Below are 18269 nucleotides of genomic sequence, written 5' to 3'. Positions count from 1 at the left end.
CACTTGAGTTGATACTACTACAAGCAGAGAGAAACCTGAGAGCGGCCAGGCCGGCGTTTTACTTGTTGCCCTTTTACGAGACTGCTTTCAACGCTCCTCGCACCCATTTTCGAAGTTGGAACTATTTCGCACACCCATTTTCTCGTACTGTCGATAATGTCTCCACTTGGTGCGTGTCCGTGCTACGCCCATAATTTTCGTATTGAGAAACACGGACATCGAATTCATTTATGCGTGATCTTTTCTCTTTATATATTGGGTGCATCCACAAGCACAACCGCTCACTGAGCGGCTAAGTAGCACTCGAATGTGATTGGTGAATTCAAAGATAGAAACCAAGCACATTTAATTGCTACTTAGCTGCTCAGTGAGCGGTTGTGCTTCTGGATGCACCCATTTTTGTGAAAACATTAACACTTGTACACACGCTTATAAAACACATTACTCCCAGTCGCATAAATTATATATAATAATAATAATAAAAATATATTATTTTTTTTATTATTATTATATATAATTTATACGACTGGGAGTAATGTGTTTTATAAGCGTGTGTACAAGTGTTAATGTTTTCACAAAAATATATAAAGAGAAAAGATCACGCATAAATGAACTCGATGCCCGTGTTTCTCAATACGAAAATTATGGGCGTAGCACGGACACGCACCAAATACAGACTTTATCGACAACGTCAGAAAATGAGCGTAGCACGGACACGCACCAAGTGGAGACATTATCGACAGTACGAGAAAATGGGTGCGAGGGGCGTTGAAAGCAGTCTCGTAAAAGGGCAACAAGTAAAACGCCAACCTGGCCGCTCTCAGGTTTCTCTCTGCTACAAGCATCGTGAACGGTAAGTGGAACGCACTCGTTGTTGATGATTCTCAATGAAAAAGAGAGAGAAAGAGAAACCGTTATTTAAAATGATATTCATAGTCGATGACGAATTACAGATTTTTAATGAGGAATGTAACGATAGTCGAGGTATGAAAAATGCCGATCATACGAAGGTCAGATACCATCTATCAAAATGTCTTATTTTTACAGGCTGTTATTTCGCAAATTTCGAGAATTCGAATGAAATATAAGGGACATAACCTATACAAACCTTACTTATGCCTATTCATGCAGATATTCTCGATTCGATAGTAGCAAAGATCCTGTTTGATCAAAATGTTGGAGGGACTCGTGGCTTGGGTGCTCAACAATTATCTTGGCAAATATGTGGAAAATTTGAACACGGATCAGCTAAGCATTGCCTTGTTATCGGGTAAGGTTATGTTACGCTACGCATTTAAAATTTTTCGAGAATCTATTTTTACCCTTTGTCAACTATATATTTCCGATTTACACTATTTTTATTAAATAAAAATGTATACTTTCATGTATTATTTTGTATAAGAGTTGAATAATTTTGTTTTTATGTTATTTTTATTTATGTATATTATGCTAATACAATCTGTTTAATGGATTTATTATCATTTAGGGGAAGTTGAATTAGAAAACTTACCCTTGAAACGCGAAGCTCTGCGTCACATTGGGTTACCTATGGAAATTAAGGCTGGATTTATCGGTAAAGTTAGATTACAAGTACCAGTTAGACAAATAAGGACTGCATCATGGGTGATAGGCATAGAACAGCTTTATTTAGTAGCAGGACCGATTAATTTGGATGAGGTAAGATATTAGCAAGGGGTTTTCTATCATTAATAATGTTAGAAAGCTATATATATAAATAACATTAATAGGGATTACACAAAAAGAATAAATTTTACATATCTTAAAAACAAATTTTCATAGTATGACAACGAAATGGAGGAACAAGCAATATTAGAATATAAACTTAGTCGATTAGATGCATTGGAAGCTAGATGGAAAGCTGACATAGAACATGATCCTGGTTATTACGCTTCGAGTTACAGTTCGTGGCTGAATTACGGCACATCTCTAGTAACAAATATCATTGAGAATTTACAGTTGAACATCAAAGATGTTCACATTAGGTATGAAGATGGTGTTACATTATCAAATGGTATGCAATTTCTCTTATACTTTATATTAAAGTTTATTTCAAACTACTAAAATATAATGACAATCAACATTTTTAATGAAACTTTATTAATCTTGTTTTTTTTTGTTTTTTATAGATAATGGTATCGCATTTGGCATTACAATTGGAGCATTAACGATTCAAAGTTGTGATGCTAGCTGGATACCTGGTTGCACATCTTGGAATCTTACAGATGCATCTTTTAAATTAATGGAACTCGATAGTCTTTCTGTTTATTGGAACCATGTAAAGAAAGATCAACTTTTTGGTGGTCTCAATCTAGGTGATTTAGCTGTAAGTATAGACGTATGTGCATGCATACATATATATAGTATTACCTTATTATAAGCTTAATTTTTAGATTGCCATGAACGAATCAAAAAATTCAACGAAACGGCATATTTTATCGCCTGTAAACGCAAGAGCGCATATTAAGAGAGACCGAACAGAACGTCCATTAAGATCTATTAATAAACCACGTATCATAGTAGATTTACTTTTGGATGAAGTACCATTATCTTTAACAGATGTAAGTATCGTCAGTCGAACAGAACTGTTTACTGCAGATAATGATAGACATTATTACAACTTAGATTCAATACGAAGAAATGGTCAAATGTATCAAAGAACTCGACCGCATAGATCGCCGTAAGCAGCAGTTGCGTTGTAGACCGGTAACCTCTGTTAAAGAAAGTTGCAAAGAGTGGTGGAAATATGCTGCTAGGTGTCACCTCGGCAGAGATACGCTTAAACCTAAACCATCCTGGGAAACCCTTCTTCTCAGAGCTAGAGAGAACATTAATTATGTTCAGGCGTATGCTAAATTATTAGGTACAAATATTTTTCTAGATAAGATATTTTTGTAAATTTTAGAGAACACGATTCGCTTGAGATGAAAAACATTTATTCTCAAATTTGTATCTTCTTTTTATTATTAGGCACACCTACTTCGATCTTACCAACGGAAACTAAAGCTTTGAAGGAGAAAGTCGAGAACGAGCGGAGTTTCGATGAACTTCGGATGTTGAGAGAATTGGCTATGCACAAAATGAAACCCGCAAAATCACAACAGGAATCTAATACAAAAATGCCACAGGGACATGGCATGCTCGAACAGTGGTTTCCACAGTGGTGGGGCTGGTACTCGAAAACACCACACAGCAACAATGGAACACAAAATGGAGGTAGTTCGACTACTTTTGATGGTGAATTGCTAGATGTTTTGGCGGACACTATGAATGATGATACTCTACTACGTCGTGACACGATATTTGGACAGTTTAATTTCACTCTAGTGCAAGGTGCGGTATCGTTGTGTACTGCTAGAAATGGCAGCGATGGTACGAAGACTGTGATAGAACTTAAATTTGAGAGAGTAAATCTAAGTTATGAGTCACGACCTAGGTCCGGATCACACAAGTTTTCGATCAGTTTGGGCGCATTATATTTACACGATTTTCTCACAGAGAACTCGACATTTCCTATTTTAGTGCAACCACAAATCATATCTAGCAGCACTTCCTCACGCGTTCGCAATTTATCTTCGGAAAAAGTGACGAAACAAGCGCCACATCATCTTTTCGAACTGATTTACGAGAAAAGACCGTTACATGTTAATATGGATCATTTGCTGCATATGTATTCGCAGTCTCTGGACATTGTGTACAATCCTACTGTGATATACTGGTTGATAGATTTTATATATAAGCCGCATCGATCGACATCGTCTAATCAACAATTCCAGGCGATGAAGCGTCGCACGAGAAGACAGCTGATCAAAAATTGGGAGCAGATCCTGGACGGTGATTTTGTGTATCGTTCGTCGTGGGATCTGCAATTTAAAATCTCTGCACCACATATTTTGTTGGTGGAGAGCTTCGTTGATTTTAACGCGGCCGTAATAGTAGTCGATTTCGGTAAATTACATCTGTCGAACTACACAGATTTGAATGAGATGATACTGAAAACAGAATCAATCAACAACGATGATGATGATGAGGAAGAGAGATATGAAACACCTTGTTCCACTCCACCGGGCAGTCAGGAAAACGGCTCCCTGAATGATTTCCAAGCTTTATCTGAAACGGAATTACATAAAAAATTGTACGATCAGTATTCCATTAATCTAGTGGATTTGCAGGTTTTAGTAAGTAAAGCGAAGGATAATTGGAAACATGCTCGCACGAGAAGCATGTCGACTCTGCACTTTCTCGAGCGTTTCAACATATCATTACAAGTCGAGCGACGTATCTTTACCACTTCGGATCCTAATTTCCCGTCAGTCACGGTATCCGGTAACCTGCCACGATTGGTGGTGCATGTAAACGAACAGAAAGTGGACTCAATACGTTTGATGTATAATTTACTTTCGAGCTTCTCTAACTCGGCTGGTATTCCGCAGACGGAAATCATCAACGTAGAACCTGAGAGCCCCAAAAAGGAGGAAAATCTAGATCGTTCGTTGAGTCATGCAGTGATGGTACAATTTATTATTGATCAAATGGCCTTTGAATTACAGTCGAGAGGTCGCAGCGTAGCGGAGTTGCAAGTGTCTGGCGTTCGAGCAGCTCTCAGTAAAAGAATTGCAGATCTGAGCATCTCTCTCTCCGTTCATGGATTACTTCTGGTCGACGCTCTTCAGGAATTTGGACCTGATTTTGAACTATTGGTGGCCAGTCATAAACACGTTGGTATGGACAGTATTTCCGGCAGCTTAAGAGACTCAGAACCAACATCTCCTATCTCGCCAGAATCACCCGAATCACCAGATCTTACAAGACCACCGCGACTAACTTCGCCTATCGCTCTAACTAATGCATTGTCCACCTTAGTAAGCAAAACCAAGATTCCACATTCGCCTAGAAATAATTCATCGGTTTGTCTGGAAAAATTGGATTCGGAAGCACTGATTGTCGTAGAGTTGACGCTGGTGGATGATTCCATGGAAAACTTGAGGATGGCGAACATACAGTTCAATAATCTGGATATTATAGCTAATCAAGAGACGATAGTAGAATTGCTGGGTTTTTTCCGAAGAATATTGCCGCTGCAGAAATCGCGATCGGCGTATATCGCTAATCGCAACGATTCCTTGTCGAGTCAAAATACAGAGACGAAGTCAGCATTGACAAGAACAGAGATTACTTTCGAATTTCACCGTTTGAATGTGCTACTTCTGCGCGCGGTCGTGCAAGACAATCAATTGGTCGGACAGAAGATTGCCACAGCAACCATGTCGGATGCGCGCATACAAGCAACATTGGCCGCAAACACATCAATCTCGGGTTCTCTCGGTGGTGTACAGGTTCTCGATCAAACGCCAACTGGAAAAACCCATCAACGGATAATCAGCGTAGGTAGGGATCCGCTGGCGGATCCGCCACATCACCCGCTCGAGCATTTCAGCGGCTTGTCCGATAATGAACAACAAGAAGCATTCAGATTCATGGTTAGCCGAAATACCAGACAAGCTAGCGAAGAAGACTGCACCGAAATCGATCTCGATTTCACTATACGTGTGGCTAGCGTCTGGTATACTCACGCACCACATTTGATATCAGAGTTACGTTCATGCGTCGACGAATCCAAACAGTACTTAAGCAACTTTGCGCGTCAGATCGGTGCAGCCGCTACCGACATGGCAATCGGCTTAGTAAATGCCGACGATTGGAGCATCCCGCCGCGTAAACGGTTACCCAGCGTTTCGATCGATTTAGATAACACGAATGGATTATCGTTAAGATTGGACGTGCTTCTGGAAAGTCCAGTGCTCGTGATACCACGCTCTTCGCATAGCAAACAGGTATTCGTGGCTCACCTGGGCACAATGTCATTGCGACACGAACCTCATCTAGGATCTATGGCAAAGCAAAAAATTACATTGGAAGTGCGCGATATGAATCTATATTCCCTCGAAGTAACTACCAATACGGGACAATCACAGAACAATCTACCGATGAGAGCTGAGGAGATGTACTCGTGTAAAGAATCTGGCAGGCCGATATTGCATGACACGACGCTGAAAATTTTAGTCGAGAAACAGAACACGTTAACTCAAAGTATGAGTTTCCTGTTGGATATTGATGATTATACGAGTAACAGCCCGATTGTACAGGTAAATGGTGCCGTAATAACGCCACTAAAAGTATCTCTATCGCGCGGCCAATACGAGCAATTAATCGACACTTTTCATCGATTGTTCTCCATGCCCGTAGTGACTGCTACGGCCGCGACCGAATGCGACGATCTCGATGGAGCGTCCGACTATTCGGATAAGCTCGATCTCTGCGTGAAGGTCTCGTTCGAGCTGCCGATCCTCAGTATAGAGCTGAAGCAGGCGCACTCAGAGCAGCCGGTGGTAGAGCTATCGATGCGCGATTTTGTTGTCAAATACGAGAAATTACATCGGAACGAATCCAGCGTGCAAGTCGCGCTACGTTCCCTGCTGATGGAAGATCTTTTGTGTCCAATTGGCTCGCGACATCGTTATATGATGCAGTCGTCGGCGCCCACGCGCGCAAAATTGCTCACGGGCGCTTCAAAATCGTGTCCGGATCTTGCCTTTGCACGACAATACAGGAACACCTTCGGTCGCGGCAGTTTACCGGATCGTCTAGAGACCGACACTTTATATGGAGCGATTCCGGCTCACTGGCGCAGAAAACCAACTATTTCGTCGGCTGACACGCCAAACACACCGCCACCCTCGCCAGGCGGCATTACCAGTGAAGAAAACTTGGTGCTAATGAGTATCACCATGACGCAGCCTGAAGAGATCGTATCGGAAGAAAATCGGTTCCATCGGAAAATGGTAACCGTAGACTTCAATTGTCTGGACTTAGTAGTAAGCGTGGAATCGTGGATGGTGGTGTTTGACTTCTTTGGGATTGCAGGCCTATCCGATACGGCGAATAGTGAAATCGCCATACGTCAAACCACACCGGATAGCGATAGCGTCAGCGCAAGCAAGGTAGATGATAATTTACCAGTGAAATCGGAAATGGAGATAGAAGTGAGATCGTTGACGCTGGTGTTAACGCAACTGGAACGTGAAATAGCCAAGGCCAATGTGTCCAATGCCAGCTTAAATATTCTCAAAGCGGTGGACGGCAAGACTAAGGTATCAGGATCATTGGGTTCGATGTCATTGCTAGACTTAACGCCGCATGGTCGATTCTACCGTGAAAGATTTCTATCGTCTGGCAGAAAGGCGCTGAATTTTCAGTACTCGAGCTATGCCGATTGTGAAGATCGACCACATGACGCGCGACTTAAACTAGAAATGTCTGCCGTGCATTACGTTCACACGCAGAGATTCGTAGCAGAGTTGCAGGCTTTTTTCGGTCATTTTTCGCAACTGTGGAGTATCATGAAGAATTTGCGGGCCGGCGTTGGTGCCGTCATAGACATGAACAAGCGTGGTACACGATTATCATTACAATTGCACGCTGGTGCGCCAGTGATATTGTTGCCAGTGAGTTCCAGATCCGATGATTTGATTCTGCTGGATTTAGGAGAGCTCACAGCGCATAATAAATTTGACATGTCAACGATCGTTCCGGAATGTTTGCTGGACGTGATGCTGCTTGAGCTAGTTAACATGGATGTATATGCAGCGCAAAGATTCAAGTGTGATGATTCAAACTTGAACGAAGACGCAGATACTTTGACGGTGGGTGGCTTTTTCATCAAGAAAATGGGCTCTTCGCTGCTGACGGAGAAATGTCATTTAAAATTGCGCGTCGAGCGAAATCTCGACATCTATATTAGCCGCGACATACCCGATCTTAGCATACATGGTATACTGTCAACGATGGATTGTGCCTTGGATCCGGCACAGTACATGTTGATTCGTGGCCTTTTGTCTTACAACATTGGCGAGAATCTAGATGATTTGCGTCTTCTTGTGCAAGACTTGAATCACACAGTAGAATATGCGATTCCGGCGGACAATCGCTTGAAAACATGGACTCGATCATGTATAATCCTCGAGCTGGTTAATGTGACAGTAAAACTACATCCGAGTTATAACATCGCAGCGTTGGCATGCATCAATTTCATCAAATCTCGATTGACATTGGATTCGTTGAGCGATGGTTCGCAGGACATTGATCTGGTATCACAGGAAATTCTGATCTTGGACACACGTTTCCAGAATGAACCGGTTGATCGGCAATGTAATGTGTTTACGCGAATTCTGCAACCGTTAAGGAACTCGGCCGACACTAACGTCGCGGAAGACCGCGTTCAAGCCGAAGTGCATCACCGAAAACGCAAAGCTTATTCGGCGACTACCATTTTGTTGCACAGCATGCGACTAACTGCCATTCTGGATTGGTGGCAGGCTGTACGAGATTTCCTACTGTTAAACTCGCCAGAACCGGAACCTGTACCTGGCACTGCTCAGATGTTAATCGTCAATCAAGAGACGGAAATCGATACTGCCGCAACCATGACTATACCACTCGAATTAAAAATCAACATTACCGATTCTGAACTGGTCTTCGTTGAAGATACCGCGATTCTGGATACTAATGCCGTGATTTTAAAAACTACTGCTGTCTTATCTTACCGCTCGATGTCTCAGGAGGGCGAGAAGCCATTATCCTGTAATCTCTCGCACTGTGAATTATTTTCATGCATTTTAGGTCTGGAGAACGAGACTGCCTTGTCGATTATAGATCCGGTTGGGGCAAGTCTAGATTTAACTCAAGATAAGGCTCTAGAGATTCAGCTGCAACCGTTGTGCGTCCGACTGAGTTATCATGACGTTACCATGTTTTCTAGAATGTTGAGTTCGCTTCCCAAGCAGACCTTATGGGCAAAACAGAGATCGAGTGAAGCGGCAATAGAAGGTAGTCAGATATTAGTAGATAACCAGGTGTTGAAACTGGTTAATTTAGGTTTTGCGGAAGCTGACTGTAAGATCGCATTGGACCGCTGCGATGGTCGACTGGACGATGCCGCCCTGTGGCTCACGCAAAATGCAGAAGCGACAGGTTCCGTTACTGCGGCCGCAGCGGGGAGCGACGAATCAATCTTTCGCGCCGTGGAATTGGAAGCGTCTTGTATGCGAATCTGCATCATCGACGACTGCCGTGACGCGGATGTACCACTACTGGAGATCACACTGGCAGACTTTAGCATGCGGAAGATAAGACAACAGCCTGGCTTTTTACTTGCCACTTTTAGTGTGGATTACTACAATCGAGTGTTAAGCGGTTGGGAACCGTTTGTCGAACCTTGGCAAGCAAATATTCAGTGGGAACAGACGCTTACCGATTCGCTCGAGCCAAAAAAACTATATGTATCCATTAACTCTCAGGATTCTGTGAATGTTAATGTTACCTTAACATTAGTGGAGCTCGTACAACTGGTTAAACACAATTGGACACAGGATTATTACCTGTCCAATGATAGCACAATTATAGGCAAAACGACAACGAAAGGGCAAGTCTATCGACGCCGATCACCGTTCGTACCTTTTGCTTTGAAGAATGATACAGGTTGTAGACTCTGGTTTAAAACAATTATTGCCATCGCGGATGATACGATAGATATCGATAAAAAGTCATCTCAAGCGAAAAAAGATGTCTCGAGCAAGGATGACACATGGATAGAGGTAACTCCTGGAGGTACAATATCGTTTACATTCGAAGGGAGAGGCAAGATGAGGCATCATGCAACGCATATCAGTAGAAGACATCAGATTGCGGTTTTGATCGAGGGATGGAAAGCCGTGGATCCTGTGACTGTCGATCGCGTAGGCATTTACTTTAGACACGCGAACGCTGACCTTGCTGAGTCTCAGGTAAAGCAATTTTTTCATTTTATATTTCGTACTTGTTTTAACGAGCAGCATTGTTCATATTTACGTCTTTTTTTTTATTTCTTCATATGTAATACTGTCTATTCTCTATTATATATTTATTTATTTATGAGAACTTAATCATTATATATATACTTATATATATATATATATATATATATATATATATATATATATTTCATATCTTTTTATTGTATTTTATATAATAAATCTATTTCATGTAGTTCCACTTTATACTCTGTGCATAAAAAGAATTTATCTTAAAATATAATAAATTACAGTAATAATAATAATAATAATAACGTTCATTTTCAGACAATCGCACCAAAAGCTAGAATCGTATTCGCTGTAGAGTTAGAAGGATCCGCTAGGAAATTAGTCACTATTAGATCAGCCCTCCAAGTGTCCAACAAATTAGTTCATCCTATTGAAATCAAGATGGAAAAATCCTTGAATCAACTGGGATGTCAGTCTTTTATTTTTCATGATTCTTTCTTCGATAATGATGATTAAATCCAAAATTGAAATATCATATTTTTTTAGATTTACCGTTGACTTTGGCTAACACCGGGAGAATCCTACAAGTACCGGCTCAATCAGTGATGTCTGTGCCTTTGACGCATACTGGGGTGCAAATGTGTTTCAAACCGCTCATTTCGAACTTTTTGTTCCAATATTGTGTGGAATCTGTAGATTGGACAATAGTTAAGAAGCCGTTGGAAGTGACGGAAAGCTACATCACTTGTCGAACCAATCAGCATAATATATTCAGGTGTGAAACGAGTTTTCGAGGAAGCTGACGATGAAAACTTAATGTTTGTTAATTTTTTCTGCAGAATGTGCGTAGCAGTAAGACGAAACAATTATCCGCTCGATGGTGTGCAAGTATTGCCGGCGCATACCATCACGGTAATGGCTCCGGTAACGCTAACGAACTTATTACCATACGAACTGATGTATGAAGCGGGTATAGAAGGCGGCAGAATTGCACCAGGCTGCAACGCGGACCTGCATTGCGCTAATCTAATTGAACAACTGGAAATTACGATTCAATTGGATGGTTATCCGGGATTTGGAGTAGTATGTATATGATGAGTAGCATTCGAAGCATATGACTTTATTACATCCAAATTTACATATTGAGCTTTGTTTAATTTTCAATAATTTAATTATTTTTCAATAATTTAAATATATTACACATTTCAGGTAATATTACCACCAAACAGCTGTTCCTTTACCGCTCGTCTCAAGCTACTGGATTCTGCCAGCAGGATGCTGTGCTTACAGGCAGCCGTGATCGTGGAAAAGGGTTCAGCCGTGCAAATCAATATCACCGCACCTTATTGGATTGTAAACAAAACTGGCTTACCGTTGGTGTTTAGACAAGAGGGAGTCGGCATAGAAGCAGCGGGACAATTTGAAGAGCATGAAAGAGCGAGAATGGTGGCACCGTTACTGTTCTCGTTCAGCGACGAAGAGGCCAGTAGGACATTGTCAGTGAGAATCGGCACCGAGGTGCATCCTTATGGAATACCGCAATGGTCTCAGCACTTTCATCTGCAGCCTGGCATTCATGTAAATATACTTTAAATAAGATGCTTATTTTGATTTTTATTATTTTAATATAAAAGCGAGATGAGAGAGAGAGAGTATATATTATACATCATATAAATTTATAAAAGATTCATTATTAAGTAAAAAATGTCTATTCTTACATACATGTACCTTATATACATGTTCCATAGGTTCATCGCTTGAGAATTAGCCTACGCGATGGAAGGCCCGATATAGTCTATTTGATTAGTGTAGCCACTCGAGCAGCTAGAGGAAGATATAGAGCTACTACGGTAGTCACATTATCGCCGAGATATCAATTGCACAATAAATCGTCTTATACATTGGAATTGGCTCAGAAATGTTTCACGACGACTGTTGTAAGTTTGGTGCAATCTAAAAAACTAAAAACGACAACTGTTGTAAGTTTCGTGCAACTAAAAAAATAAAAATCAAGTAAAAAAAAATAATTTGGTCAATGTTATATTGGTTTTAGTCTCATCCGGATGCTCAGGCGACGTATATAACGACTATGCCTGAGTGTCATATGCCTTTTCACTGGCCACGACTGGATAAAGACATGTTGCTTTGTGTCAGAATTACCAATGTACCGGATTGTATGTGGTCGGGGGGTATCAGATTGGACGACAATTATTCATTGACTATTAATGTCAGGGACATGATAGGGAAGATGCATTTTCTACGGGTAGATGTGGTGTTACAGGAAACTACCTATTTCATTGTATTCACCGACGCCGATACTATGCCGCCACCCATAAGAGTAGATAATTTCTCAGAGGTTCCACTGATCGTTAATCAGGTACATTTATAATATTTTACTCGAATATCATTTTTAAGTTTCGACATATTGATATTTGTATTCTTTTATTCTTTGTATTCTTGTTTCATGAATTTTATGTTTATACTTATTGAATTTTATAGCAATCGTAATTGTCGTAATTTAATTATGTCAATTAGTCGTAATTTGTAAATGTGTAGATTGGAGTTCCTGATAATTTGCAATGGACCGTAAGACCTCATTCGTCGGTACCGTACGCTTTAGATGAACCAATACAAACTGCCAGTTTAGTGTTAACAGCACCTGGAGGCGTGACAGCCTCTTACGATTTAAATATACTCGGAGAGGGCAGAGGATTGACTTACGAAAATTTTATTTATATTGCATTTTCAGGTAATATACATCAAATAGAAATAAAACGAGAAAAATAGATTTCGTTTATATAATCACATCTCGACTTTGTGATTTTATTTCAACAGGTACTTTCAAGACCGATTCTGATCTCGGGTCAGGTGAAAACGACCTAGATCCACTGGATGTGGAAACTCAGAGATTAGTCTTGGAAGCTGGCACCGGTGGTTGGGTCGCTTTACGGAGAAAACAGTATGGCGATAGATCGCAACTTTGGAGAATGACTGGTGATGGACAATTGCAGCACGAAGGTAAGACAACAGAACACACAGTTAATAAACAAGTATCATTTTTTTAAACTGTAATATTTACGTTTTCATCTCTCTTTTGCGTAATTTTAACGAGACAGGTTCTAGTCCACCGAGAGACAAACATTCCAAAACTCCAGACACAATATTTGTTTTGGACATAGCAGGCACTGCGCCGCAACCGTTTACTTATTGCGCTCTCGCCCTAAAGAAACCAGATCCTAGACGGAGATCGACGCAAACCTGGCGATTCACCGATGATGGACGTTTGTGTTGCGCGCATAAAAATATGTGCGTTCAGTCGAAAGACGGCTTTATGGGATTATATGAAGGTTGGGACGCTTCTATTTTTTGCACGCATTCCAATGCTTGGTGATTAAAATCGATCGATTTATCTGTGAACGCTATAAATTTCTTTTAATTTTACGCGCTTCGTCTTGAATATTTTTTCTATTACTTTTTGTTGCTTCAGATTGATTCGATATATTTGATTTAGATTAATTTGATATATTATATTATTTATTTGCGTGTTGATAGTTATTTCTCTTTGTGTGATAAATATAAATATTTTTTGTCTGTAAATACAAAACAAAACATAAAAGCTAATAAGATAAGTGTACAGTATCGTTGGAATTGGCAAAAAATATGATTTTCTGTTATATATTGAATTGATGGTAGGTAGTATAGTTGTCTTACAATGTTGCATCTATTCTGTGATTTTAATTTGTGTTTGGCAATTAGCTATCTAATTTCGATCAAAAGATCTTTCTATTTTTTTCACTATTCCTTTCTCGCTACTTTTGAAAAATCTAAATTGATCATGAATGTTGCAGGCGGCAGTGTCGCCCGTTGGCAAATGTGTACGTATAGTTTTAGAGTACACATTAAAATCGGTGATTTCCTATAAGAGCTCTTATCTATAAGTATATATTACGTGTTACAATATCTTTATTTTGCTCCTTTTTTTCTTTTTTTTCTGCTTATATACCGTTTTCGCTTTGCGCATTTTCCCTGGAAGTGTCAAAGTCCGATACAGTTTTTTTTTTTTTTTTTTAATAAAACTTTTTTATATAAGCATCTTATTATAAAGCGAGTCAATTGTGGCATTATTGTACTCTGGCATATAGCTTTCGTACTCGCAAAATCTTTTAAATCGTACAATTCTATCGTGCTTATTTTTCACGCAATACAAAAAAAAGTCTCAATATTTTTGTAGGGAGCGAAGCGGTATTAGGCCCTCAAATGCATGGTAATCCGCCACCAATCGAACAACGAGTGGGGAGACAAAAATTACGCCCGGGTTCTGGATTCTTATCAGTCAGAGTGACCACTGACGGCCCGACTCGTGTTTTGCAAGTCCTGGACATTAAGGAAAGAGTATATATCAATCTTGAATAAAATTTAAGAAAATGTTGCATAAATAAATTCCAAACTAATACGAATCTTTTTGTACTTTAGAAAAAAACGTTTGCCCTACTTGAAGAACGTGATTGGTCGCACATCGCTGTGAGTCACCGGCCTACCCGAATCGATGCCGATATCAAAAAATTAGATTCTGGTGAATTAGATCTGAAACTGAACTTACCAGCCGGTCTCGGATTGTCCATTGTATCGCAACGGCCGCTGGAAGAGCTGTTGTTCGCGCGGTTAGCTGGAATATCCCTGAATATGTTGCAAACCCCATTAAATACTACGTTGGACTTGAGCGTCGCCGACGTGCAAATCGATAATCAATTATTCGAAGCGCAATGCACGTCGGTTTTATTCGTCACACGTTCATCTCGCACAGAGGATGAGTACCGACCTGCTCTCCATTTGGCTGCAGAGAAGCTGCAATCGAAAAATCAAAACGCCGAAATATATAAACACGTCATAGTGAGTGTCAAGGCTTTGTGTGTACATTTAGAAGAGAAATTTATCCTAAAATTGGCAGCGTTCCTCGGAATTGGCAAGTCGGAGTTAGAAATGCCGGTTGACGAGAATGATTTCAAAGCGCAGAGATTTATCTCCGAGGTGTCTGCTGCGCATGCTAAAAGATATTACTTTGGCGCTCTGAAGCTCGTTCCTAATCAGGTACGTAGGTATCAAAATATAATATTATAAATAACAATGCACTATATTCATATGATAATATATATAAAAAACATTTTCTCTAGGTAAAACTTAGTGTGCTTACCACAACAAAGTTGCCACATCATCTGCAAGCTGTAAAGAGGAAATTAGGTTTAACTTTGATCAACTTCGAGAACGCTACTATCGAGTTGGAGCCATTCGTCAAGAAACATCCTTTCGAAAGTAGTCAATTCTTAATACATTCTATCGTGAAGCACTACAAAGATGTAAGATAATGCTCTAAATGATCCTTTTTTCATATTTCGCTTATTTATTTATCTAATAAGCATATCACGATGTTTTTTTGTTTTTTTTTTCAGGAATTGAAATGGCAAGCCGCAGTTATTCTAGGTTCCGTAGACTTTTTAGGGAACCCTCTTGGATTCATGAATGATGTGACGGAAGGCGTTTCCGGTCTTATCTACGAAGGCAGCGTGAAGAGTTTAGTGAAAAACGTCACGCACGGTATTTCAAATTCGGCAGCGAAAGTGACGGAATCCTTATCGGACGGTTTAGGGAGAGTGATTATGGATGAAAGGCATGAAGAGGCTAGACAGAGAATCCGAGCAAATACTACAGGTAGCAGTGATCACTTAGTGGCGGGCCTCAAGGGATTCGGTTTTGGTCTATTGGGCGGTGTCACTAGTATATTCAAACAAACTTATGATGGAGCAGCTAATGAGGGTTTTCCGGTATGTAACCGATTGAAAAGTTTAATCTTTTAAGAAAATCGATAATTTTATTTTTATATCCGGTTAAATAAATATTCGTTACGAGTATATAATATATAATTTATAAAACTTTTGAAGATGATTTAAAATTCTAGGGCTTCTTTGCGGGCTTCGGAAGAGGAGTAGTTGGTACAATAACAAAACCAGTTGTTGGTGTTTTAGATCTGGCAACGGAAACAGCTAGTGCTGTACGAGAGACAAGTAGAAGGTAATATAAAATACATCTCATGTAGTTATATTTGTAATGCGCTTTATGTACATTATATAATTGACACATAGTTCATTCTCCTATATTATATAATTGACACATAGTTCATTCTCCTACATATAGCGCTCATCGTGCGATACCGAAACGTGATCGACCGCCACGTGTCGTCAGTGGTTCTACTGGATTGCTGCCACCATATAGTCGTCAACAGGCTGAAGGGCAGGAATTCCTATATAGCATTAACAATCGCGACTATTCTGAACTTTTTGTGGCTTACGAGTGTTTGTGTAGCGGTACGGAGAATCTCAGAGTGCTCGTGTCTAACGAGAGTGTACGTGTTATTTCGGGCGGCACGAAGGCCGTGGTGACTCAAGTCGATTTGGCGGATCTTCTACGTTGTCAACCAATGCAAAAGACACAAAGCAACAATGTAATCTTGTATTACATAGAACTAATATCCAGATTCGATTCTACAGCTGCGGTTAATTTAGATGGAATGGCCGAGTTGTTGAGACGACCAAAGGTGCGCTGTGACAATGAAGAAGTAGCGAAACGCGTGAGTATATAATAAGAATAATTAACATAGTTATTTTTCGTTATGTCAAGCTTATCGATTAATTATAATTAATTAATTTTCACTATAGGTATCGCAACAAATCAATTATGCCAAAGGGATGCATGAGGAACGCAGTTTGACATTATCATCGTCGGATAATATGTTGGACGACGTACAATATTATAAGTAATCTGTTCACGCCAAGTCGACTGGATTTCGTTCTTATTTCTGACATGATTCTTTGATATACTGGTCGAATTTTCAACTTTCTTTTGTAGAACGCACGATCGGTATGGATGCCTTAGTTATGACGCTTAACGTTAAGTTTAAAAAGACTGATGCGAAATACCATAATAACTAAATAACTTGCCGGCACACGAGACACGAATTCGTAATTTAAGCGTAATTGAATGATTTCGCGTCTTACAGTTGTGGCGCAGATAATGCAGAAATTTTTGATACATATTAATTAGATGTAAAAACATAAAGTAGATAGAACTCGGAGAAATTTTCTAATGTACATACGCGCGCATATATGTTCTTTAATATCGCATATACATGATTCTATATGATGCATTCAGTATGTCTTAGAATCATTCTTTTTCAAAAAGACTAGAAACAATCATTTTTAAATGAAAATGTATAGTGGGAAATTTTATAATTTGTTTCTGTAATAAAGAGCAAACAATTTTTTATTATGCTTTTCAATTATTTGTTTCTTCGCAATTGGTATATTTCTATAATCGGAATATATCGATTTTGAGACAGATACTTTACATGTATTTATATGTATATATGTATTAAAAAATTAGCAGGTTATAGATTATTTATTTACTACATGAATAATTTAAATTTAATATATATACATAGAAACAATTAAACCAAAAATTTTTAGTATATTTTTACATCTAGCAAATAAATGTCAAAACATATTTATTTCTTACATATATTTCTTTATAGCACATATCTCTTCTGCTTTAATTCTGTGTTACATTTTCAGTTTTATATATTTCAATGTACTACTTTGTACAAAAATGTAAATTTTCTCTTTAGGTTTTTTAGGGGACCTATAACTTGCGAAAAAATTCAAGACAAAACTCTATTTAAAATTTCATGCATGACATGTTTTAATATATGTGTGTATTTTGATGTATATTTTGATATATTTTGTGTTAAAATATTTCCTATATTATAATATATATATATATATATATATATATATATATATATATATTTATTTATTTATTTATATATTTATATATGTATAATACATAAAATTTATAAATAGACTCTTGTCTTGTAAATTATAGCCAATTATAGCTCGTTTAAAGTCTACAGAGATCTTTATATGAACATAGTATATAATAAAAGTGTACAAAAAATTAAATCAATTCGTATTTAAGTACTTTTGTAAAACTAATGTACATGCATACAAAACAAGAATGTTTGTAATATATTGTATTGATACTCCTGTTGAGCAGATTAATAAATGTTACATCTATATAACTGATATGAAAACAAGAAATTTGTTATATCTCAATAACACAACTGGTACACAACAATTGGAAAAAATAAAATTTTAAATATATTCTTAAATTAAAAACAGAATGAAGGAATGAATGAAATTTAAACTGTCTTTAAAAAATAATTAAAATTTAAATTTTGAGTAAAAAGACTAAAATAGAATTATATTACGAGAAGATTATAGAATTTTATATAAAATTTCATTTAGATTAGTATTTCTCTGATACTTAATAAAATTTAATTTCATT

The 18269-nt window shown here is 38.6% G+C and overlaps 1 protein-coding gene across 4 annotated transcripts; it reads left to right on the top strand.

Moving 5' to 3' along the window:
* The first annotated feature begins 631 nt into the window (after positions 1–631).
* Vps13d (vacuolar protein sorting 13D) lies at positions 632–17195 on the top strand. Of its 4 annotated transcripts, none has more exons than XM_083081227.1 (25): positions 632–853; positions 1048–1270; positions 1487–1677; positions 1801–2032; positions 2148–2344; positions 2412–2579; positions 2644–2881; positions 2989–9860; positions 10194–10344; positions 10422–10650; positions 10715–10958; positions 11085–11453; positions 11624–11854; positions 11929–12252; positions 12432–12624; positions 12711–12893; positions 12992–13222; positions 13724–13750; positions 14107–14267; positions 14349–14963; positions 15047–15229; positions 15323–15694; positions 15829–15941; positions 16065–16497; positions 16586–17195. In XM_083081227.1, exons 2-25 carry the CDS (start codon positions 1174–1176, stop codon positions 16685–16687), a joined length of 12156 nt encoding a protein of 4051 aa, XP_082937353.1. In that variant the 5' UTR covers positions 632–853; positions 1048–1173; the 3' UTR covers positions 16688–17195. The 4 variants fall into 4 exon arrangements, with proteins under 4 accessions (XP_082937353.1, XP_082937355.1, XP_082937352.1 ...); XM_083081229.1 differs by having other exon boundaries at positions 846–984; positions 11624–11812; XM_083081226.1 differs by having other exon boundaries at positions 846–984.
* Positions 17196–18269: the final 1074 nt, after the last annotated feature.

This window comes from Camponotus vicinus, unplaced genomic scaffold (genome assembly GCF_025532165.1).
Source record: "Camponotus vicinus isolate PSW18456_S1 unplaced genomic scaffold, iyCamVici1.0 SCAF_11, whole genome shotgun sequence".
Taxonomy (NCBI): Eukaryota; Metazoa; Arthropoda; class Insecta; order Hymenoptera; family Formicidae; genus Camponotus; species Camponotus vicinus.
The sequence above is the reverse complement of the archived record's forward strand: the minus strand, read 5'-3'. Positions and strand labels throughout refer to the sequence as shown.

What these genes read in the sequence shown, in the direction of transcription:
- Vps13d (XM_083081227.1), top strand. Translation starts at nt 1,174, where the DNA reads ATGTTGGAGGGACTCGTGGCTTGGGTGCTCAACAATTATCTTGGCAAA. An exon ending in GGCGTATGCTAAATTATTAG is followed by an intron (nt 2,882 to 2,988) that starts GTACAAATATTT and finishes TTTTATTATTAG; the next exon opens with GCACACCTACTTCGATCTTA. An exon ending in TGGACAATTGCAGCACGAAG is followed by an intron (nt 12,894 to 12,991) that starts GTAAGACAACAG and finishes TTAACGAGACAG; the next exon opens with GTTCTAGTCCACCGAGAGAC.